Raw genomic sequence first — 26,100 nt, 5'->3', positions numbered from 1 at the left:
CCCTTCCAGGCCTACAGCTTCAGAAACTGGCATACCTTTTCCCCCTGCATCACACATCCCCTGCAACTTAGTTTGCACTCCCTGTACCATTCCACAGAACAAGCTCCTGAGATGCCCTTTAACAAAACTCCCTAGAAAAAGGTCTTTCTCCATTTGTGAATTATACCTTTGTAACTTAATCATTGCCAGAAGTAATCAGTCACACCTGTGTATGACATTCATACTCAAGTATTTCAGATCCAGGTACACACAAAGCTCAAAGGGAGTCCAAAAGCAACCAAACTGTAAAATATCTGACTTGGGGGAAAAAGAGCACAGAGAAAGGAAAAAACAATACATAAGGTGAAGAGAATGAGGAAAATACAACAAATATATTATCATCTATTTACACGCTCACCAACTGTGTAAAAACTCAGCCTACAGATATTTCACTCTGGTCCTTCTCTTCTATATGCCCCACCGTGAGGCATACACACCCCAACATGGTAAGCCAATGTATGCAAGTCCTATGACCAAGTACTGTTCTTTGCAACACCTACGTGCTCTTCGAACTAAAAGCTTAATACAACAACAGCTAGCCCCACTGCATGATCTGTTTCTAAGCCTTAAAAACTATCATCCAATTAAGGAAACGTTAATAAATCAATGATACCAATTTTAATCAACAGGTCAAGTACAGCTGCACAACAATAATTTTTGGGGAAAGTGCATGCTATTTTAAAATACTTCATGCATATTCACATGCTCTCATGTGGCAACTACAGTCATCAGGCTGCCCCCTATGGGCTGTCATCCTACTTATTGGCCCACCTGCTATTGACCAGAGCCTGGGCCAACTCCATTGTGGCTCCTGCACTGTACAACAGGCTCCCTAAAGATGTGAGGAGAGTCATGGGGGGGTCTTCAAAAGGTGCTGCAGGGCTTGCTTGTTTGTTAGGGCTTTTGAGGATCTATGAATGGCAAGAATCTTTTAGTGGGTGGGTTTGGGAGGTTTTACTTGGGTTTTAATCAGCCATGTTTTAATTATCATTCAAAAGCTACCTTAGGCCAAGAAGAAATTTGTGGTATAAATATTTTAATAAATAATAAATACATTTGCTTCAAAGGCGCTATCTTAAAATATGCATGCCCCTCTTCTCTGCACTAAAAATAATAAGCATTTTTAAAGTATGCTGTCCAATTAATCAAGAACACACAGTTAAAATTGAATGAAAACCACTTCAGTATTGAGCTCTAAGACCATTTGGTACAATGGCTTTTAGTCTCTGCCACAGATATGAGGGCCAGTGTGTTGTAGTGGTTCAGCCTAGGAGCTGAGAGATCCAGGTCTGAATTCCCACTCTGCCATGGAATTTTGCTGAATGATATTGGGCCAGTCACACACTCTTAGCCTAATCTACTGCCAGGGTTGCTGTAAGGATAAAATGAGGAGAAGAAAACAATGTAAGCTGCTTTGGGTCCCCACTAGAAAGAAAGGCAAGGTACAAATGAAATAAATAAAGTAATGACATTTGCACAATGATGCACTCCGAATGCCTTGAGTTTGCATTTTTTTTTTTTAGTATAAGGTAAAGGTAAAGGTTCCCTTGCTCGAAAGCCAGTCGAATCCGACTCTAGGGTTGCGGTGCTCATCTCCGTTTCAAAGCCGAAGAGCCAGCGTTGTCCGAAGACGTTTCCGTGGTCATGTGGCCGGCATGACTAAACACCAAGGCGCATGGAATGCTATTACCTTCCCACCGAAGTGGTACCTATTTATCTACTTGCAACTTCTTGCTTTCGAACTGCTAGGTTGGCAGGAGCTGGAACTAGAGACGGGAGCTCACCCTGTCTTGCGGCACCCGGGTCTTGAACTGCTGAACTACTGACCTTCCACAGCCTGCAGTTCAGCGTCTTAACCACTTGAGCCACCGCAGCTCAAGTGGTATAACATTTAGTAACATTAGCTTAAATTACTACCTGGTGCCACCAAACGAATAAAATTTAACTTGATTTATTTGATTTCTATTAACGATGCAAGAAACTGCCTTAAAATGCCTGCTACATGCCTAGTCTCCTCTGGTATATCAACAATACCTCTCCAACAACTAGCGTGCCCTCACTGATATTAGAAATTGCTTAACTGAGAATGCACCTGGATCTTTCTACATATAAAACATTACTTGGCTCCATTGTGTACCTCCCCGCCCCCATACTCGTGAATATATACCCCAACTAAGCGTACACTTATCGATGCAGCAGGGCCTGGCTCACAATGCTTGCGGCATAAGGCGACTCTATGGCACCACAAGACAGACGAGCGCGACTCTACCACTCTGAAAGGTGCTCAGACGAGCGCATCACGGCCCCTCCACTCACCGTCCACAAACCCGCAACTAACGGAGCTTCACCAGCAATAGCGGACTTCCACCAGCATCACTACAGGGTCCGCCTCCCCTTCCCTCGAGCTGCGTGTCTCCAGGCCTCCTCTCCGCAAAAAAAAGGGGCACACTGAATTCCCCCTCGCCCATATAAGGCTAGCCCTGTAGGCCGCCGAGATACCTACTACTGACCTCTCCGCCGCCGCCGCCCCCTCCCCGCGCGGGCCTGCCAGCTCCGAGCGCGCGTCCCGAATGTCGCAGCACCTAGGAGAGGTAAAGAGCTCCCTCCTCCACCTCGGGAAATGGGGGGAGGAGCGGCCGGTGCACGGCGTCGAGGGAGGAACCCTCCACACGCAAACGAGACGCAGGGAAAAGATTCTTACCACACACAAAAAATATATCGTCGGTGGCGGCAACGCGACCGGGCCTGAAGGAAGCCGCACCACCCACGAAGAGGAAACCGGAAACTCCCGTAACGCTGACCCATGTGACTCTCAACCCCGTTGCGCACGCGCAAGATGGTCGCGCCTTTTCATTTTTATGGTGCTCTGCGCCGAAACGGAATAATAAAGAAAACTGTAACTCACTCCCCTCCACAATAGAAAACAGGAGTTCAACTACATTTCCCATGATGCCTCGCAAACCTACTCCCCTCTTGTCCCACTTTGCTTCGCTATGCATGTCGGACCTTGTAGTTTGCATTTGACCCTGCAAGGCCGCCTTCATAAACATAAACACATAAGAACGTAAGAGAAGCCAATGCTGGATCAGGCCAGTGGTCCATCCATTCCAACACTCTCTCACACAGTGCCCAAAAATACCGGGTACCATCAGGAGGTCCAGCAGTGGGGCCAGGACTGTTTTGGATATATTCCTGGCCCAATGTATATCTCTGCTGCCGGTTTGTATAGTTAAATGTGCTTTTATTGGCATTGTATATAAAAATATTGGAATGGAAAGTTTTGAGGATTTAATAACATGAAATAGGGCTTCCTGCATCTCAGCTTCAGTTGCCCCCGCCCCTCTGCAATGCGTAGATAATAATACTAACCTATTGTAGGGATTTGTGAATCCATGTATTTCGCATTGTTATTACAAATAAGATTTTCACCACAAAACAGGCACCAAGGTTTTTTAGATCAAACAAAAGCTTCCGTCTGCCTCTTTGGATTTTCAAATGTTGACAGATGTATACCAACTGGGGGTTGTTTTGTGGGGACGGGGAGAAGTTGTGAGTCTCATCTCTTGTCCACATAAAACACCAAGTGGCCAAGTTGTGGACTACAATCCCCAAAATGCACTGGGATTTGTGACACTGACCTTTGAAAGGAGAAGTAGGTAGTGAACACTACTTTCCTGACTGTAGCTGGTAAAGGCAGTATCAACTGGCTGGACTGGGAAGCTTGTCCGTCACTGCGGTGACAGAGATTCCAAAGGAGGCAACAGCAGGCTGACACTACCCCCCCCCCCCCCCCCCCCCACCTCCCCGTGCCCGCTTAGGCATCATCAGCAAGAACAGAGCCAGATACGCTCGCTCATTGACGCTCTCCGTCCCTCGGCAGCCTGTTCTTGTCAAAGCTGTAAGTATCTATTGTGCGCCTAAAGAGGAAGAAAAAGAGAGGTTGGTCCGTTTGATATCTTTCGTCCTTCTTGCTTTACACGACAAAACAAATAAACCAGGCTTTGGAGCTTGGATGCTGAAATGCAGCCAAATGCACTTGTGTGCAAATCCATCATACACTACCAAAGCCCTCTGTGACAAGGCACAAATGATTACAAGATTCTGACGAAACCAAAGGGTGGCTGGATTCTGAGTGAGCTGGAGAACATTGTCATATTTTAGACAGATTAGTAAGTGAAAGGGAAATTTAGGGGAAGGATGACCATGGGACATCCTTGTAAGAGAAGGACTTGTTGTCTGTTATATATAGGATCAGAGACAGTACAAAAGAATACATTCTTAAAATACAGAAATGGGCTGGGGTGAGCGGTTGGTCCTCATGGCAAGCAACAGCCACCGCTGCCACCGCAGGGCAAATTGTTTGCTTGCAGCCTCCTCACGATAAAGGACAATAATATTGCTATAAATTGCAGGGGTTGCAATTTTACATGTGGGGAACTGAGGCTTAAAGGAAAGTGGTGTGACCAAGGCTGCACAATCAGACCTAAACTAGTCAGGACCATCCCTGTTTAACTTCCGAGATCTGACTAGATCGGGCTAGCCTGGGCTATCCAGGTCAGGGTTATCCAGTTCAGACATCCACATGCCTACGCACTGCCACATGGGTGTGCTATGCCAGGGACCCACCTTGCTCTATCAAGGTAATTTCATCAGCAAATGCAAGTCTTCCTGACTGCAAAATCGAATTACTATCAAACAGCCTGGTGAGGTGATTAGGTGTTTGCTGACCGTCCCTGAATGCCTCCTAGCCTACCAGCCTGCTCCAGGCACCCTGACAGCCCCCTTGTCCACTCTGCCTGGATGGAATCTTCTTTTGTCACCTTTCTGGGAAGCCCCTCACCCTCTTAACTCAGTCAGAGCCAGGAAACCCATAGATTCTCATCCTGGACTCACCCTGAATTCCTGGACCTTATTTCTTCAAAATTCTTTTGTGGTGGCTCCTATAACTGTCACTGCTCTGCCAAGCCAAAACTGTGCTGCCTCTCCACTTGCACAGTGTTTGCTAGTTCTGCTTTTCTTTCTCTGAGAATTTGGGACATTTACTTGCCACACAGAATCACCCCTCCACTGCTTTACCATACTTTCCCTTGGGATCTTTAGAAGTTCTGCCTAAAGTCCCTACTCTCATCCTGTGGATCATCGAAACAGACAATGTACTGGCAGTTAAGGTGATTTCCGGGGCTTGCAGCTTTCGAGAAAAAGAAACGGAACAGATGGGAATATTTCTCTCTTTAGCCTTTTTCTTTTTTTGTATACATGGGGGATGGGGGTGGAATAAACCTGGTTCACCAAGTGTGGAAATACAGCTTCTGCTGTCTTTGACCATACTTCATCCAAACAAATGCTCCCATATTACCAGGTCAGGGTATCTGAGAAGCCAGTATTTACTGTGGATTCTGAGATGCATTTGGAGATTTATACTGAGTCTCCAGTATGTAGAATAGTGTAGTGGTTTCCACTGGGGAGACCAGTTCAAATCCCCACATAGCCACAAAGCACACTATGTGACTTCGGACCAGGCATACACTCCGCCTAATTTGTGAGGAAAAGAGAGAGGGGGAAGAAGTATTTCCTTCCATACACTAATGAAGTATTTACTCAAATTGTGTCAGTGAAGGAGTTCATGACATCTTTCATCTCCTCTTACAGAGTCCTCTTATGAGTGAAAAAAATATATTTTAAAAACTTATGATTAATTGTTGATGGGACATGGTTTTTGGAAATAGAAATAATTTCATATTGAAATAATTTAATATAGATTACCAAGTATGGGCCTGGATGAGGTTCAGTCCCATCCCGCCTCCCCGGGAAATTGAGAAGTCTATGCCCCTGGCTTCCATTTAAGATTGAGACTGAACTGACACCCAGCCTCCAGCATAGACTAGGGCTAGGCACTAATATCCAAGAAGAACAATCTCTTTATGACCTGGGAATGCAGTGCAGCACAAGTCCTTATAGAATAAACATTTGGTCATCCTGGACTCACCCTGAAGAATGCCAAAGATTTTTATGCTAGGAATGAGACAGAAGTGCATTGTGTGGTTGATCTGTTCAACCAAGAGAAAGCAACATTTCTCATGAGGACGTTTTGAAGAAAATTACTGCTTTCTTCAAGCACACAAATTATAGTGCAATCCTAAGAAAACTTTCCTGGATGTAAGCCCTATTGAATAGGCATCTGTAGGATTCTAAGTAGAGATGTTTAGGATTGAACTTTTAATCACTTTTTTAACCAAACAGATATTAAGCAGGTGGTCTCTCACTCACTCCTTTTGAGATCTGTGTGAATGCTATTACTCCAGGCAACCAAAAGCCTTATTTGTATTGCATCTCACATCCTTTCAGTGCATCTTTTGGAAAATAAATCCCTACCAAGTTTTAGCTTGGGAGGCTGACAGGTGAGATCCTAGATGAGATTGACTGGCAACCCACTTGGATATCTTTTGCTACTTGGTATTGCTACTTCGGCTGAGCGCTGAAGAATAGATTCTTTTGAATTATGGTGCTGGAGAAGACTCTTGAGAGTCCCTTGGACTGCAAGGAGATCAAATCAGTCAATACTAAAAAAATCAACCCTAACTGTTCCCTGGAAGGCCAGATACTGAAGCTGAAACTCAAATGAGAAGGGAGCACTCACTGGAGAAGACTGTGATGCTGGGAAAGATTGAAGGTCAAAGAAGAAGGGGATGGTAAAGGATGAGATGGTTACACAGTGTTATCGATGCAATGAACATGAAATTAAGCAAACTCCGGAGCACAATGGAAGACAGGAGGTCCTGGCGTGATGTGGTCCATGGGGTTGTGAAGAGTAAGACTCAGCTGTGCAACTGAACAACAACAACATTCCTGAAAAAATGCTTTGTTTAAAATTTAGTGAATCTTCGTGGGATGAGAATTCTCCAGTGTATAGTGTCTGGAAGCCTTTAAATAGCCAATATGGTGTAGTGGTTACAGTATAAGACTACAGATATCGGAGACCAAAGTTCAAATCCCCTGAAAGTTTGCATGGAAACTTGGCCCAGTCACTTTCTCACAATTTAACCTACCCCACAGCTTTGTTGTGAATTTAAGATGGAGGAGGAGAGGATGCTGTAACATGCTTTGGGATCCCAGTGGGGCATAAACATCTAAATAAATAAATATTTAGACAGCAAGGAATTTAGGACCAAACGAAAAGCTGTATCCAGGACTGGCAACAGTATTAATTTTATTGCCTAAAGATAAATATTGTGTACCTTCGCAGAAAGGTCAACTTTAAATAAATAGAACATTTAGTTAAAGGTTGAAAATATAGACTCCTCATACCTTAGTAACAGAAATCTAGGGACATATAAAAGAACTCATTTTATATTGCTTTCATTCTTTCCCAAAGTAATCTCATAGCAGGGATTTGACTCATCCTTTTTATCAACTGTTTTTGACAGCCACAGAGACATAGCTGACATATAATAAATCAACATTAAAAGAGCTAAAGAAGCAACATTTCAGCTATAGCATGAGGAGTAAGTTAGAAACTCTTCACCAATTAGAAGAAATGTGCCTTATGATCTGCTACTATACCCTCTGCCACATTGTAGGAAAAAATGGGCACATTTTTATTGGTACTTGTGAGACTCATATTTTTACAATAACAAAGACTATTGCTTTTCACTGTTCTCTACCAGCTATGTGCTGCATTCAATACCTTGTCCAGGATCGATTCAAAAGTAATCAGGTTTTTTTCTGCTTAAGCTTAAAGATATTCTATAGCTCTGACCTGGATAGCCCAGGCAAGCCTAATCTTGTCAGATCTCGGAAGCTGAAACTGGCAAGTACTGTGATGGGAGACCTCCAAGGAATACCAAAGCTGGGAGGCAGAGGCAGGCTATCAAGCCACTTCTCTGGACGTCCTCCATGCCCCGCTAGGAGTTGCCAGAGGTCGCCATGACTTCCTGGCACGAGCACGCACACACACACACACACACACACACAAAAGATATTCTATATAAAACATAATTTATTTATAGCCTGCTTTTGAGGACCGAAAGTGGCTCACAACAACCCTGTGTGGTAGGTTAGGATGAGAGAGAGTGGCCCAAGATTACCTAGTGAGCTTCTATAGTGGAGTGGAGATTTGAATCTGAATCTCTCTGACACTATTGTCCTGTAAAATGTTAACATTTCACAATGAATCGCACTGGCTACAGAATATCCAACAGCAGGCTGTGCGCTGGGACATGGTGTATGCATCTTTGTGTTCATGTGTGTGCCTTTAGATGCACACATTCTGCTGACTGATACTGAGAGACCATGCGGAAGAGGCTAGAATCTGAAAAATGGCAGCTCTAGAAATTCACATGAACAAACATTTTTAATGCATTCTCAGGCCCTTCCCTGAAGGCAAATAAGGATAATGATTTATTAAGAAGCCCTATCTAAAAACCGGGTTTGTCCCAGGTAAATAGGACCAATGCTACATACTGTTGTTTATCCTGATGGCCTGGGGCATATCCAAGCACTTAGATAATCTAATGCCAGATTCACTGTTGAAGCATCTGTCATTACTGCGGGTCAGCCAGAACCAATTTCTCAAGGCTTGAAAGTCTTTCTTGATCATGTTCCTCTGAACATTTCTCTAGTCTGCTTAAGAGTGGCTTTAATATTTGGTCTGTTTGGAAGCTACTGTAACTTAATATCACTTTCTCATTCGTAAACTGAAGTTACAGTGGTAGTAAATGTAGTAAATGTTCCTGGTGTTTGCAACAGACAGGAGGCTGTCCTGTCCCTGAAGGGAAAAACAGCCACTCAGCTGAGACTATGGTCCTTTCTGCATTTGCCTGCCACTCTGGATCTTCTCAGTGTTTGAGTCAAGGCAGTTTAAGTCCACAGCAAAACAGCATCCAAATAACCCGGGGCAACAGCAGGCTGAAACCGGGCTGACCACTGAAGGGAAGTAATGTAATGCAAAATGGGGGGAAAACCCAGAATAAAAAGGTTGAACTCAATTTCAGTGCAGAATGGGGGGAAACCCTGGATTAAAAAGGTTGAATTCGATTTTACTGCAGATTTGCTTGGAGGATACCGCAATGAACATGGATTAAAAGGAAAGTGCAGAAAGGACCTATATGGGAGTGCTGCTCCAGCACCTAGTCTCCTTTTTGAAGGAGATAGAAGGCTGGAGGGAAGCCCAGTAGGAGTTTAATTCAGCTCTGCCTCAGGGAGACTGGTGATTTTCTGGACCTCCCTCAGTAAAAGAGCAGACAGAAGGATAGCTCTGTCTGGTAGTATGGCAGAGTGGTTTAAAGTACCCAGTTGTTAGGCCTGTCTCTGGTGATGAGCAGACCTTGTACTATTTAGTTTGACTCTTGGGAAAGGGCAGGCTGGTGTGGGCAGAGTCCTGTGTGTGTGAAAGGATCCAGCCTAGTGGCTAGTCAGTGAAAGCCTGTTTGTGCGTGAAAGCATTAAAGGGAATTCAAACCATGCTCTGAAGCCATAACTGGCTTAAATTTATGTATCTCAGCCAGGTTCCTCCTTTGACTATCTAGAAATCTGTGCTGCTGATCTGTTCTTTAAAACCAACCTATAAATAAATAAATCTTATTTGTTACTTACAACTCCTGCCTCAGTGATCTCCGTGTTTTACTTGATCTCCATAAAATTTACCTCATGACAGCAAATCCAAAGACTTTACACTTGCTACTCTAAGAACATCTTGTAATTGAGAGGGAGGTTTATAGTTTAAAAAAACCTGTTCTCCCCAAATCATAAGAGGCTGTGTGTGTGCCCTCAGTTGGTAGAAAAGGTCTGTCATAGTGTTGTTTTTGTTTTGTTTTTACAGCAGTGATCTCTATAGAATAATTAATACTGAAATATTTCTGGAGTGTGTCTGAGTCCTCATATAAGTACGCCACGAAGAAATTCAGATTAGGATTGCCAGATCCGCGGTCCGAGCGGGGGTTCCCCAGATTTCGGGGGCTCCTTCCTGCCGTCATCCAGCTGGCTGGTGGGGGGGAAGCCCCACCCCCAAGACCGACCACCCTCTAGCTGACCGGCAGGAGCACATGGCCCGCCAATTAGCTGGAGGGCCTTTAAAATCTTGCAGGAGGGAGGGAGGAAGCGGATTTGCGGCTTGGAGTGCAAGTGTGCATTGCCTTTCCCCTCTTCCCAACAGCATTTAAAGGAAACATGTTGGGAAGAAGTGGGGGCCGCACACCTGCACTCCAATCCATGAATTTGTGGCTTGGAGTGCAGGCGCACGCGGGCGGCTCCACCTTTTGCCAAAAGCAGTTAAAGGGACACTTTAAAAGCTTTTGGCAAGAAGCCAGGGAGCACCGGTCCCCAACATGATGACATCACATCGGGGATGTCCCCTCCAGTAACGCCCCCCAAAGTCCCCCACCGGGGACTTGGAAGGACCTGGCAACCTTAATTCAGATGAACCGCTGCTCAGGCCAAGGATGCACAAGAGCTACACTAGACTGGACCATTGCAATGTGCTTTACTGGGGGCTACCCCTGAAGAATGTTTGGAAGCTGCAGCTAGTGCAGAATGCTGCAGCTAGACTGCTGATCAGGGCCAGCTATCAGAAGCGTATGACCCTGATACTACAGTAATTACACTGGCTACCAATTCACTCCAGAGCCCGATCCATGGTGTTGGTTTTGTCCTTTAAAGCTCTACATTACTTAGGTCCAGGGTATCTGAAGGACCCTCTTCTCCCATACATTCCTCCTGCTTGGGAATTAAGATCGTAGGGATAGGCCCTCCTGACTAGCCCACCAATCAAAGAAGCTCATCTAGTGGGCACACAAGAGAGCCTATTTTTGGTGTCAGTCTCGCAATTATGGAGCAACCTCCTCAGGGAGGTGCATCTGGCTCCCTCACTGTTGATCTTTAGGAGGCAGTTGAAGACTAATTTTATATGTATGTACTGGCAGTCCTAATTGGAGTTTTAAACATTGTGACCTTTTATGTGTTTTATCATTGTTGTTTTATACATATTGTTGTCGAGTTTTTATAATGGTTTTATTTATTTTGTAAGCCGTCTTATATTTTCCAAGGGAGAAAGATGGCTAATAAATGTTTTAAATAAATAAATAAAAGCTAGCATGTTTTTTTGTTTGCTTACAGGTCCCCATCGGCTTCGAAGGAATGGCTGCTGATGTTCACAAGAAGGGTGGAGATGTGCCCAATGGGTCATTGGTCCCAAAGGATGGGCGGCATGCTGAGAGATCAGAGAGTCCTACACCAGGGCTGGCTCAGGGAACAGAACCAGGTAAGTGGAGGCTTGAATGGTGATTAAAGCATTTCATGTGGAGCAGGATTATCATAGCTCTTATTTTTGAATGATATTGAGACCTCCTTCCCTATGCCACTAGCCATTTGGCTTGATATCAAAGGTGAGTAGAAAGAAGTCCAGTCCAGGTGTCTACAGAAGTACAAGCTGATCAGAAGCAATCATTCTTTTTTTAAAAACCCACAAAGATGACCAATGCTAATGTTATATTTCCATATATATCCCTCTATGGGCATCATTTGAAAAGATGTCCTGTGGAGAAGTCATATCCCACATCTCATTGTGCTTTTTTAGTTGCATGCCAGATTTTTCTGAAGGGGGAGCTATTTTTTCAGATCTTTCATTTTCGATCATGTAGGAGATATGATAAACAATACTTTTTCTTGTGATTTGGCACCTAACTGCCCGATGTACCGCTAAACATCTCTTGACATTTATTTACTTATTTACTTATTAACTTATTTATAACCTGCCTTTGAAACTCAAAGCGGATTACAGAATATTAAATAATACAATCAGACAGCATAAGACAACCAACAACAGTGTAATAAGACTAGAATTACAGAATTAGGAAAATGTAACCAAAGAAACTGTCTAAGGCAGGGGTGTTGAACTCATTTGTTATGAGGGCCAGATCTGACATAAAAGTCACTTTGTCGGCCTGGGCCATGTGTGCCATAAAATGTAATGCCAGGTCCTGGAGAAATAAATGTTGTAAAGGACACAGAGAAATCCAATTAACTATGTTATTTTTACTCAAAATACAAACCAAAGCAATTGATTCCTAGCAGTGAACGCAATTGATTTACTGGGGAGTCCTCAAAAGCCCCAATAAATGTATTTAATCTTATGCAAGATTAGGTTTTTTCTAAGGGAAAGAAACTAGACAAACCTGATTTGGACGTTAGATAGCATTTCCAAACAGCATACACAGTATATTATGCTAGCAATGGCTAATGTAATATTCCCCAGGCCAGAGTGAAGAGAAGTCATAAAACAGAGTTAGGTCCCGGTCACACGGGCCAGATAACGCGGGGGGTGGCTTTTTGGGCTGGCGCACTTTGACCTGCCCGAACACAATCAGACGCGACGGCAGGGAATCGGGGTTTTGTTTCATTGGCACGCGTTTCTGGTGCACTTCAATGCATCAAGGGGAGCGCGCTGGAATGATCAGACGGAGGACATCCGTCTGCGGCCCGTCGCAAGCGTTAGATAGTGGACTTTCTCCGGGACCTTTTAACTCCGGATCTTGGCCGGATGTGACGGGTTGGCAACGGGTGCGCAACGCTCGCCAGATGTGCCCGTTCAATCGCACCCATAAAACCCACCCGGCATCCGTGAGTATCCCGCAGCAACTTCTGCGTGTGATCGGGGCCTTAATTAACTTCTGCATTGCACTGGAAAATAATAGGTAATTCAGAGCAGGATATATACTAATCATTTTTGATTAAAGGAAAACCATGACTTCACAAAAAGTGTTTATAGCAGAGGTCTGTTTGGGGAGTCTAAGATACAGCCCACATCCTGTGCATGTTTTTTTCTGAAGTAAATTCCATTCTGATCAATGGCTCTTAGGGCCAAGCTGAAAGAGATGTTGGAGTTCCAAAGTCTCAAACTTTGTCAAATAGCAACCACAAGGTGTGCATGCACACATGTAAAATAATATGTTCTTGTGCATGCTTATTTGCATGTGTAAGGCTCACCATTTGCTGACCTGCTGCAGGTAAACCCCCCTGCAATTGGCTCCCAAACCTCAAGAAACCGAAGAGCCAGCAAAAAATGGGCCCAAAATGGTCTCCATAACAATGCTGTAGGAATTTTCACATGTCTATGTGGTTTTTACCAGAGGGATTTCCTACAGTGTCACCCAGAAGTGACATCACATCCTCCCCAAACTCCACACTCCCCAATCACTGCTCTCAAAATTTCCCAACATTTGCCAGGGCAGTGCTGGCAACCCATTTCTGTGTGTGTGTTTTCTCTCTGCTAGAGCAAATAACACCTCTAGGGGACTCATTTACCTCACAAAAATCGCATTGGGGAAATAGGTAACCCCCATCTCTAGCCAGGACCACAGATCCAGTTCCGATCAGGGCCCCCAAACCTGCAATACAGCAAAGGAGATGGGAGATCTGATTGTAAAGCTCCAACATCTCATCTAGTTTAGGCCTTACTCCCAATAAGGTTTTCCTTAGCATGTGGTAGAGGTTTTTCTCAGCTGAGCTCCTAAGACTTAAATGATTTTACAAGTTGGTAAAGGAACCAGGTTCCTTGGGTATTCTGTGTTCTACTTGAATATGAAAGTCTGATGTTGAATTTCAGATGTTTGGATGAAGATCAGAGGATTTCTGCTTTCTAGTGCAAGAACTTCCCTTCCCACTGTCTTGGAGATAAATACCAGATATATATAATTTTACATTTGAAGGCACTTAGAACCTACCCTGTCTGTTCCATGGAACGCTTCCTTTCAGAAGATGCAGTGCACATGTTTTGTGGTTTGAGGAACATTCTTGTTTTCAAAGTAAAAAAATGTTCTGTTCCAGTATTGCACAATTATTGAAACTACTGACGTCTTCACCCATTACATGGGGAGCACAAAACAGAAACTGGTGTAAAGTCAGGGAATAGCCAACTGTCTTATAATCTTTATTTACTTTTAATTTTATTTTAAAAACTTTTACTCTGAATTCCCAGCTCTCCAAGACAGTTTATAATCTGTAGAGTTGTCAACAGGGCTAGAGAAAAAATATCCTGTCCCTTTAACAGGGTCATAGTAGGATGTCATTTACTATGTGATGTTATTTACCTTCAACTGTTTAAGCCTATGTTAAAGGGACAGGATTTTTTTAAGCCTGTTGGCAAACAGTGAAACCATAAGAATAAACAGTTTAAGCTGAATATAATCAACAGCATCAGCAATTTAGGCAGTTCCTGATTAAAGCTTTGGAGAATTAAACACCCTGAAAAATAATAACATGAGTGCTGGGTGAATATGTTTAGGGAGGACATTCCATAATAACAGCAGCACCATGGTGGAACAGGTCCTATTCTTAGTAGCTCATACCTGGTCCCAAATGATGGGGGCACCAGAGCAGGGTCTCCTCAACAATATCAGTACACAGGCTCACTCACTCATATCAAAGGATGTCATAATTCAGGTATCCTAGGCAGTGTTCCTTCTAGCTGAATTCGTGTGAGCTAGCACAGTTTTTTAGCCTCTGACTCACACATTTTTGTCTTAGCTCAGGAAGGATGGCTCCAGAGTATGCAGTTTAGCCAAATCACTCACTCACAACTTTAATGGCAGTAGCTCACAAAGTAGAATTTTTGCTCACGAGACTCCACAGCTTAGAGGGAGCTTTGATCCTAGGCCCAAGTGGCTTAGAATTTTTGTCATCATATAGCTTTCTATGCATTTCAAAGTTTTTCAGGTCACTCTGTTCTTTGTAGTGTTGTCTAATCCCCATCTCTGTTCTGAGGGTGAATAACTGACTATCTATTCTGCCTTGTTGTTTATAAGGAGCAGGCCAGGAAGGAGCAATGTTTGTTCATGCTCAGTCCTATGAGGACCTGACCAGCACAGAAAATCCAGATGCAACAGTCCAGATTCCAGGTGGCAGGGAAGATGCCCAGTCTGACCAGACAAAAATAGAAGAGATCAGCAAGGACTTCAGCAAACTGAGCACACAACTCACTGGCATAGCACTGGACTTGGAAGAAGAGATGAGGCAGAGCAAAGAGGACAAGCAGGACCTCTCACCAAAGGCTTCACGCCGGGACTCTGTCCTCTCAGGGAAGGAGGACGAGGGTGTATCCATGGATGCCTGGCACATGCATCAGAAACATGTGTTCGTTCTGAGTGAGGCAGGCAAGCCAGTGTACTCCCGATATGGGTCTGAAGAAGCCCTGTCCAGCACCATGGGGGTGATGATGGCATTAGTATCCTTCGTAGAAGTACAGAAGAATGCTATTAGGTCTATCCATGCAGGTGATTATTTTCTTTTTTTCCCCTTTTTTTTATATCAACAAAGGTTTATTCAAGGTTTTCCACATGTAATATACAAGAATATAACAACAGTATGATGAGAAGAGCAAAAGGAATCACAAGAAGCATTAGTTAACATTATCTAAATACTTAAGGAGGTATCATTATGCTTATTAACATAACATCTATCTTGCTGCTAACAACAGTTCCTTGATGGGTTAGTAGCTTTATTTTCATACTGCTACCATTGTTATTAGCTTGGCCTTTCTATTAAAAAGGAGAACTGGGAAAGAGCTGGTGAAGTATAATGTCAGACTAGGAGACAATGTGGTGTAGTAGTTAGAGCAGAGGTGTCAAACTCATTTATTATGAAGACTGGATCTGAAATAAATGTCACTTCGTCAGGCCAGGCCATGTGTGCCGTAAAACATAATGCCAGGTACCAGAGATAAAGGACAGCAGCTGGTAAGCTCTGAGTTGGTGTATCCTCACTGCAAGGCCCCATGAGCTGGGAGGAGGGTACAAAGGAAAACCCACATGGGTGGCCTGGAGAGCCATGTGCAGCACTGGGCAGACGCTCCCACACTGCTTGACTGTTGCAGATGAGGTTGTTCTGCCATGCCGAAAACCATAATTGGAGTGGCTCTGCCCACTCCCCTCCCTGAGCAATCTCCTGTTCCCTCCTTTGCACTAGTTGCTCGCAGGCCACATAAGAGCCCTGAACAGGCTGGTTCTGACCCCCAGACCTTAGGTTTGACACCCCCAAGTTAGAGTGTTGGGCAAGGACAGAGGTCCCCAGTGTGGTGCCCATGGATAATGTGGCGCCAGCCAACACCTTTCCTGGTGCCTGCCCAAGTGTTTTTAGAAAGGGGGGAGGGTCAGATGGGGCTTCCGACAGGCCACTGGAGATCCGATAGGCTGCGCAAATCTTTTAAACTGTTGCGTCGGCAGCAGCTGCCACCACAACACAAGGATCTTCACTGTGTGACTGTAAGTAAGCTGTGTGTATGCTAGAAAGTATTTTAAACAATATGTTAAATTATTAATATTTACATCATTTATATCCCACTTTCCTCCCCAACGGGGACTCAGAGTGGCTTACATCATTCTCCTCATTGTAATATCATATCCCTCTAACTTGCAAGTGAGTCCTATTAAACAAAGTGGAGCTTATTTCAGAGTAAAAATGTAACTGTTTGAGCTGCAAGTCACTCTTTGCTAACTCACTGAAAGATATCAGAAATCACCTTTGCTAGTTGCTGAATGATAGTACAAAACTGCACAGTAACCAGAATGGTATGTATAATTTGGACAATAGGCTATTCACCTTCAGTGCTGGCTAGGGTTCCCAAATCTGCTCGGGGGGCGGGGAACCCCCCGCTTCGGAGCCCCCGAGTTCCGCCCCGGAGGAATCCGGGCCCGGGGGAAACCCCGCCCCCGAAGCTGCGTCAGCGGAGGTGACGCAGTCACGTCGCTGACGTTGGGGGCGTGGCTGAGCTCGTCGGGGGGGAAAACCATATGTTTCCCCCCCGACGAGCTCGGCCACGCCCCCAACGTCAGCGACGTCTGACGTCACTTCTGGTGACGTCGCAGCGGCGCGCGCGCACTTCGCGCGTGCGCACAAGGACGAACAGCAAACTCCCGGCCGGGAAGGAGCCTCCCCCGCTGGTGAGTTAAACGAATTTGGCAACCCTAGTGCTGGCATAACAATGCCTATAAATGGCTGCGGTCACACGGAGCATTAGCCACGCTACAGAGACGGAAGATAGGCGGATTTTCCGGGCGCGATCACAGCGCCACATCTGGGAAGCGTAGAGCTCCCGTGGTGAACCCGAGGCTTCCTGCCGAAGATGTGGGGTAAAAAACTAGTACCACACTTCGTTTAAAAACAAACAACACAGCCTCCTCCTCTTTTCCGTACCCCCCCCACTCCTGGCTCGGCCTGCTCGAGAGAAACTCTCTGCACCAGGTGGCAGAGGGGGAGATGTAGGGGGGGTGGCGGGAGGGCGGCCCGGCTGAAGCTCCTCCTGGAGGGGACCGGACGGAGGACACAGTTTGCATTCCTCTGCAGCCCTGGAAGGGGTTAAACCCACGGAGCCTTTTGCTAGAGAGGCCACTTCTTTGCCGCGGCGCAGGATTGTCCTGTGATCAGCATCTCCCCCCTAACCACGGGACCTCTACGGGACCTCTACAGGACGTCTGATCGCGTAGCCGCGTGTTATTTTGCTCCGGGGCAAACAGCCACACTTCCCCCCCGCATTTTCCTGCCCGTGTGACTGGGGCCAAAGTTTAGAAAGTCAGCCATGGAAGGCTGTTTTCGGCCTGTACCACATTAGACTGCAGCTGTGAACTCTCAGAATGACTTGTATTATAGAAAAGTAGCATGCCAGGGAAAAGGCTAGGGTAGAATCCTTTCCCATGACTTTTTTTTTTTTTTTTTACATGGAGAGAGTTTCTGTAAGACAGAAAGGCAGTTTAAAATACTCCAAAATGATATGTTTTGCACATTTAGGTATTTAATCTCTGTTTTCTCCCCACTGTGTGCTCGAAACAACTTACAAAAAAGATATGAAAAACCTAATTTAGACAAACAAGAATAAATATATGGAGCACAGCTGCAACTTCCGTGCTGGTCCTAGATCCCCCTTAACTGAGGCCCTCTGAGTCTGCCAGGTGGGGGGACTGGGATCTTTCTTGATGCTGAAGGCATAAGGAGTTGCCGGAGATCAAGCCTAAACCTTTTGTGCCTCAGCCCAGCTCAGGTCCGTCACAGGCACCATCAGTAACATATACATCTGTTTCCTGTCAAATCGAAAGGCTGAATATGTAAATAAAATTCTCTTTACATTAAAAAAAAACATGGAGGGAGTTTCTCCTATGGAGGAACATGTAATCATGCTATGCCCTGCCTCTCTCTCACAGTCTTAAGTGCCACAGCCAAGACCCTGGTTTATTGGCTCACTGAAAACTGGGGTTTAAAGAACAGAAGGACAACTACAGAATCAGTCACTCTTAAAGTCAGGCTGCTTCCACATGGCGAGGATTCTCTGCGTTACTTCCATTGCCCCTGGAAATGCAGAGGCATGCATGCTGGCAATGAAGCCTCCACACAGGAGAGTTTTCTGCACACGTTCCTGTGGCTTTTATCCTCAACTTTTTCCTTCCACACATGCTCTGCAGTAACTCCACACTGGCCCTCGGGGGGACTTGTGTGGCCCTCGTAGCTGCTGTGGCTACTCAATGGGGTGTTTTTGTTCTTTTCTTGATGTATAATGGTTCCCTTAAAATTTGGAATAGATTAGCGACAGTAGATTATTACAGTGGTTTAGTGCTGTAGTTCAATATCAACTGACTTCAGTTATGTAGGAGGAAGAAGTCTGTGAATCCTGTTCCTTGCTAGGTTTCAGATACTCAGTTGCCAATGGGTTTTTTGTTCCTCATTGTAGTACTGCAAGAAAACTTATTTTTTAAGGATATTGGAGGGTGCATACCTACCTCCACCCTCCCCACCCCTGCAAAACTGCTTCCTGACAGGGCCTTACAGCTTTTCTTTGCATATGCTGATGTGTTCCTTCCTCTTTTCCCCTCCCCATTCTTGCCTGCTTGGCAGACGGATACAAGGTGGTGTTTGTGCGGAGGAGCCCCCTGGTGCTGGTTGCTGTGGCTCGGACCCGGCAGTCGGAGCAAGAGATTGCTCAAGAGCTCCTTTATATCTACTACCAGATCCTCAGTCTGCTGACCTTGACCCAGCTCAATCGCATCTTCCAGCAGAAGCAGAACTACGACCTGCGCAGACTATTGGCAGGCTCAGAGCGAATCACTGACAACTTGCTAGACCTGATGGCCAGAGACCCCAGCTTCCTGATGGGGGCTGCCCGTTGCCTGCCTATGGCTTCTGGAGTCAGGGATATTGTGAGCACCTGCCTCCAACAAGCCAAAGCTAAAAGTCTGGTGTTTGCCATCCTGCTCGCCAAGAACCAGCTGGTGTCGCTGGTGAGGAAAAAGGACCAGTTCCTGCATCACATTGACCTCCACTTGCTCTTCAACCTGATCAGTTCATCCTCCTCATTTAGAGAAGGAGAAGCCTGGACTCCGATCTGCCTCCCCAAGTTCAACTCCAGTGGTTTCTTCAGTGCCCATATTTCCTACCTGGAGCAAGATACAGACCTGTGCCTTCTCCTGATCTCCACTGACCGCGAAGACTTCTTTACTGTGTCTGACTGCAAGCGCAAGTTCCAAGATCGTCTGAAGAAGCGTGGCGTCTATCAGGCCCTCTTGGAGGCACTGCACACCCCTTTCTACAGTGTCTCCCAGGTGGGAATCCCATTTCTCAGACACTTCATCTACAAATCCAAGAGTTCAGGACTCTTCACCAGGTGAGAGTCTGTTCCAGGCAACGTCTAAATATTGCAAAGAGCAAAGGTAGAAGGCATTGACTTAATCTGTGCTTTCTGTGGTCAGAGTAGTCAGTGCGGCCTGGTTGGCACCCGTGGTAAGTCAGGGCTTGCCTTGAGGGCATCACACCTCTACAGACTTTGTGTGTGTGAGAGAGAGAGAGACACACTGTAGAACACAGTGCTGCCTACCCCATTAGCATTATATCTGGGACAAAGCAAACCCTTTGAGTTGCAGGTCGTCGAGATATTCTGCAAAGCATTCATTTGGGAGCCTTGCAGATGCCCCATCATCAGACCATAAGCATTACCTTGGCCCTGGTCATATGAGAGGCTTTGGGCCGGGAGAGGGCCGGATCGGGGGCGGAGCAAACGGGTGCGATCCCACCGCAACATCTGGGAAGCGTTGCGCACCCGTCCCCGATCCGGCCCTTCTGCCCAAAACACGGAGCAAAAATGAACCACCTACCGAGGTGGTTCTTCTGGGACGGCCGCATCAAGGCCGTTCGTGGGATCGCCGGTGCGTCCTTTCGCCGGCGCATCCCCGGTTCCTGGCCGAACTGCGCATGCTCAGACATGCGCAGTTCAGCAGCCTCCCCCTCCCGACCGTCTTCCTCCCCGGCATCTGATTGTGCCGGGGAGCAACGGCGCCGCGGCTCGGGATCCGTGGGATCCCGCCGCGGCATCTCTATTTTGGTGCGGCTCTAATTAGCCGCACTTTGGCCGGTGTTTTTCCTGCCGTGTGGCAGGGACCCATGCTAAGCAAACCACTCAACTGAGCTTCAATATTAAGTTATTATGGATGGCCAACCTGTAACACAGCTACCACATGTGAGCCTTGCAGCCAGGATCTGTGGCAAATCTTTGCAAGTGCAGCATGGCCCACAAGTAGGGTTGCCAGCTCTGGCTTGGGAAAGTCCTGGAAATTTGGGGGCAAAGTCTGGAGAAGGTGGAATTTGGGGAGCGGAGGAAGCGCACTACGGATATGATTTCAAAGAGTCTGTCCTCCAAAACTGCCTTTTCCTCCAGAGGAACCGATCTACGTTGCCTGGAGACCCGTTGTAATTCCGGGAGATTTACAGCCACCGCCTAGAAGTTGGCAACCCTACCCAAGAGCCTGGGGGTGGCACAAAGTCAGGTCCATGCTCCCTTCAGCCTCTCCAGTTCTGTGCTGCTCCCTGTGCCCCAGCTGAGCACTCTGTCAAAATCACCCTAAGACATGGGGGGGAATTAATTCTCTATTGCAGTGTACTCAAGAATGGCACAGTCTCATGCTGCTGCCTTGACTTGATTGCAGCACACTTGCCAAGAAGGTTGCACACCACTAAGTTCTATCATTTGTATACCATTTGAGCTACATGTTGCTTGGGAGGCTTATGTAGCAACCAAGTGGTCAGCATCTGAAAAGCCTTGATTCCAAAGTTGTTCCAAATGTTAGGTAGTCTGCCTCTGGAGCCATAGGTCCCGCTGCTGCTGAGTTCCTAGGCTTCTGCTGATTGGAAATTCCACAGTGCCTCGTAAGCAGCAGCACTGAAGTCGGGATAAACCTTTAGTCCCATTCCAGTGTGCAGCGTTAAAAACAATCAGCATTGCAGAAGTGATTTGTCTTGTCCCGTTATGGCCCAGTGATGAGGGATGGTGGTATTTAGAAGATTATCCTTTTATCCAGCTTCCTCCTTTCCTCTGGGATAAACCAAACAAATTGGATGTCATAAATAAAGCAGAGTACACTGCAGGCTCAGCTGAAGGAACATCTGCACGGCAATCATGCAGCATGCCGGATCTCTTCAGCCAATGAGCACCATGGGTCTCATGCTGGTCCCCAGTCAGCTTACTCAGCTCCCAGGTCCTAACTTAGACTTTAATTGAATCCATTTTTAAGTGAAATTTAAGGCCTCATAACTACCGCTTTTGCTTCCGCTGCCGCTCACCTGACAGTAATGACTTGGCATATTCAGTGGTTCTGATTTCTGTCCCCAAAAGAGAAGCTGTTCTGCCTCCATTTATATTCCTGACAAGGGGCATAACCAACGGTGACTTTGTTTTTCCAGCCCAGAGATTGAGGCTCCCTACATCACTGAGAAGGAAAAGGAGAGACTTCTGGGACTGTATCAGTACTTACATAGCCGTGCCCATAATTCTTCCCGCCCTCTAATGAACATCTATTACACTGGCTCTCACGAAAACCTCCTGGCTTGGGTAAGAGTTACACTTCTCTGCTGCTGCTGCTGTGCCAAAGGATAAAACCAGAAAAGATATTGAGAGACTCAAGAACTGATCTCCCAAGCATTATATGACAGCTGGAATCGGGGGGGGGGGGGCAAACTTGGGCCACAGCACCAGGGGAAAACTCTCCCACCCCACCCCGTCACCATTTCCCCAGAGAGTTCCTATTTGGCCTGTTGGGGGAAACATACAAATATACCAGCAACTTATATATGAATGTGAATGCATGTATTTATTTATTTCATTTATAGTCCATCTTTCTCCTTGAGACTCACGGTGGGATTACAGTGAGAAGCAACTGGCAAAATTAGACAGAACATTGCACTAAAAATACAGTATAACATAGACAGTAAAGAAGGATTACAAGACTGTAGCAATGAAATGGTATTATGTACAATCAATAGTGTAGGAAACCTAGATTACAAAATTAGTGCCATGAACACACCATAATATATAGAATGAAGATTATTTTAAATTCCATGAACATTAGCTATGGGATTTTTTAAAAAATGACCTACATAACAATTCCACTTTCTACGTTCTGCAGAATGACAAGAGCCAGAAGCCTTCCTGATCTTCTCAGGCAGGACATTCCACAAAGTGGGAATCATAGCAAAGAATGAACACGTATGGGTAGCTGCTGATCTTACACGTCTGCAGTATAGGGGTGGTCCTAGGAGAAGTTGTAGACCATGGAAGGCTTCGTAAGTGATCACCAGATAACCTTGAGCTGAATCTGGTAACTAATTCATAACCAATTGAGCTACTGCAGAACAGGTGTAACAAGCAGGAGGCCCACAACAACTTTCAGGAGGCATAGCATTTCCCCCTCCCACTCGGGTTGCCGAGCTCCAGGTGGTAGCTGGAGATCTCCTGGGTTTACAGCTGATCTCCAGGTGACAGAGATCAGTTTGCCTGGAGAAAATGGCCTCTTTGGAAGGTGGGCTCTATGGCATTATACCCCATTGAAGTCCCTCCCCTCCCCAGACCCCACCTTCTTGAGGCTGCACCCCCCCCCAAATCTCCAGGTATTTCCATAATCAGAGGGGGCAGCCCTACCTTCTTTCCCCTTTCCTTTCCATGAAAAGAGTACTATGTAGCCTTGATTGTGTCTGCGAGCTCACGCCCGGCCCAATTATTTAGGACGCTTTGATCTTTGACTACTCTGCCTCAGGGCAGCCCAAACGCTAGGGAACTGGATACTGGCTGTGAGGCCTTAGCGAGCTTTTTCACAGATAGTCTTGTTGCTCCACCATGACCTCCCCACCACAATTGAGACAGTAGGTGAACTTGAGGCCCCGTGCATGTCTTCTAGTCAGATTTTGGATCATTTCACTCAGCTTAGTCTAGGAAGTTGACAGAATACTCTCAACTCTTCGCCCGACCACTTGCAGCCTTGATCCATGCTCATCTTGGCTTATTAAAGCTGGCCATGATGGGTTACAAGATCCCCTAAGGGAGATTGTCAACAAGTCCCTCTCTGAAGGGACTTTCCCTGGGGCACTTAAGGAAGCAGTGGTTCGCCCTGTCTTTAAAAAAAAACACATCTTTGGACCCAGCCAAATTGGCAAAGTATTGGCTGGTCTCTAACTTGCCCTATTTGGGCAAGATTATTGAGAGAGCGGTGGCAATTCACTTGCAGAGTTTTTTGGATGACACTGATATTTTAGATCCATTCCAGTCCGGCTTTCGCCCAGGCCACGGGACTGAGATGGCACTGGTCACCCTCACAGATGATCTCTGAAGGCATCTGGATTGGGGCAGATCAGCAGTACTGTTGTTGTTAGACCTGTTGGCAGCGTTAGACATGGTCGACCACCAGTTACTGATTCACCACTTCGCCGATGTTGGGATTCAGAGGTCTGCTTTGCAGTGGCTCTTTCCTACAAGGTTAGGGACAGAGGGTGGTGCTAGGGGAGCAGCTGTCCTGAAGGGACCTGCTGGTTTGCAGAGTGCCACAAGGGGCTGTTCTCTCCCTGATGTTATTCAACAACTACATGTGCCCCCATGGGCTGGGTTGTCACCAGTATGCGGTTGTCACCCAGCTCTATCTGTTGTTGGGTGGCCAGTCTGACTCAAGACAGGAAAATCTGGACCTGGCGTTACAGGCCACAGCTGAGCCGACTGAAACTGAATCCGACAAACGCGGAGGTCCGTGGCTAGGGATCCCATTCCTGACCTTCGATGGGGCACCACTGGTTCCAGTGTTGGAGGTTAGGAGCCTGGGAGTGCTCTTGGATGCCTCCTTAATGATGGAGGCCCAGGAGGCCTTTTACCATCTTCGGCTGATTAGACAGTTGGTTCCCTTCCTCGAATGCAATGACCTGGCAACAGTGATCCATGCGATGGTCACCTCAAGATTAGACTACTGCAGTGCTCTCTACATGGGGCTGCAGCTGGTGCAGAATGCGGCAGCCAGGCTGTTACTGGGTCTCCCTTTGAGGGAACACATTCAGCCTGTGCTGAAAGCGCTGCACTGGCTACCTATAGCATACCAGGGTCACTTCAAGGTGCTGGTTCTTACCTATAAAGCCCTATGTGACCAGGGCCCTGCATACCTGAGGGACTGCCTTTCCCCATATGTTCCCCAGAGAGCACTGCGGTCAGGATCTCAAAATCTTCTTGTTCTCCCCAGTCTCAAGGAAAGGCTGGCCACAACCGGGAACTAAAAAAGTAAGACAAACAGAATAGAGGGCCAACAATAAAAACTTAATGTATATAATAGAAGAAGAGAAGAGAAGAAGATATTGGATTTATACTCTGCCCTTCACTACCCGAAGGAGTCTCAGCGTGGCTTACAAACTCCTTTCCCTTCCCCTCCCCACAACAGACACCCTGTGAGGTAGGCGGGGCTGAGAGAGCTCTTGACAGAAATTGCTCTTTTTCAAGGACAGCTCTTATCAGAACTATGGCTTGCCCGAGGTCATCCAGCAGTTGCAAGTGGAGGGGTGGGGAATCAAACCCGGTTCTCCCAGATTAGAGTCCGTGCACTTAACCACTACACCAAGCTGGCTATATAAAATATAAAAAGATACATGTATTTATTAGCAAAGAATTAAAAAGCATATAAGGGCCCAATCACACCTCATGTAAAAATACCAAAATCTTACACACAAGGGCCAATGGACTAGTCCTCATGCGTTTCGGCCTGTATAGGCCTTTTTCAGAGGTCAAACACAATAAGGAACAAATTGACTTATATCATAATACAATACAATCATACAATTATGCAACATGGATACAAGATGGACCAGAAAAGAATTGTTCCGAAGTGAAAGCACCAGGCACAGAATAAATGTATAAATGAGGCCTCCAAAGAAGCAATCACATGCCAAATGATATTTCACTGATAATAATTTCTGGTCCAGAAAGAGCCTTAAGTGTTTAGCCAAAGCGTCTTCGGTAAAATTGTCCCTTCAGAGTTAAGTCCTCCCCCCCTTTTGACCACAACCAGGGCCAGAGCTGTCTTCGTGGTGGTGCCGCTCTGGTGGAATGAGCTCCCTGAGGACATTAGGGCCCTGCAGGACTTATCACAATTCTGCAGGGCCTGCAAGATGGAGCTCTTCTGCCAAGCATTCAGATGAGAAGCCACACAAGTGCCCAATACAAACTGTGTAATTTTTTCCCCACAATCCATCCTTGGCCACCTGCACTAATATGTCAAGGTGTCAAGGAGCATGTATATGCATTATGATCCTATTGGGACCAACTAGGACAGTCTGATATATGCCATCTGATATATGTTGCGCCCAATGCTCCCTCTCAGCTGTGGAGTCTTGTGAGCAAAAATTCTACTTCGTGAGCTCCTGGCATTAAAGTTGTGAGCGAGCGACTTGGCTGCTGCATAAATCAGTTTGCTCTGGAGCCATCCTTCCTGAGCGAAGGCAAAAATGTGTGAGCTGGAGGCTAAAAAAACTGTGAGCTAGCTCACACTAACTCAGCTTAGAGGGAACACTGGTAGCACCTTTTGTAATTATTTTTTATGATTTTAACTTGATTTTTACTGTCTTAATGTTTTTGTGCCAATTGGCCTTGTAAGCCGCCCTGAGCCTGCTTTGGCGGGGAGGGCAGGGTATAAATTAAATAAATAAATGAATAAATGAATAAAACCCCTATAGTCACTCTCCCTTTTCTGCTTCTATCTTTCCTTCCCATCCTCCAGCCAACCTATCTTTATTCCC

The 26,100-nt window shown here is 46.0% G+C and overlaps 1 protein-coding gene across 1 annotated transcript in view; it reads left to right on the top strand.

Moving 5' to 3' along the window:
- Nucleotides 1-11,169: 11,169 nt before the first annotated feature.
- The window catches only part of MON1A (MON1 homolog A, secretory trafficking associated), an 18,641-nt gene continuing 3,710 nt past the window's right edge, over nt 11,170-26,100 (top strand). Inside the window, exons 1-4 of the mRNA XM_015421247.1 lie at nt 11,170-11,293; nt 14,835-15,302; nt 18,910-19,675; nt 21,745-21,892. Coding sequence (XP_015276733.1) covers nt 11,170-11,293; nt 14,835-15,302; nt 18,910-19,675; nt 21,745-21,892 — 1,506 coding nt within the window. The remainder of the gene's footprint in view (nt 11,294-14,834; nt 15,303-18,909; nt 19,676-21,744; nt 21,893-26,100) is intronic.

This window comes from Gekko japonicus, unplaced genomic scaffold, assembly GCF_001447785.1.
Source record: "Gekko japonicus isolate JY-2015 unplaced genomic scaffold, Gekko_japonicus_V1.1 scaffold364, whole genome shotgun sequence".
In the NCBI taxonomy this organism is placed as follows: domain Eukaryota; kingdom Metazoa; phylum Chordata; class Lepidosauria; order Squamata; family Gekkonidae; genus Gekko; species Gekko japonicus.
This window is presented reverse-complemented; position numbering and strand designations above follow the sequence as displayed.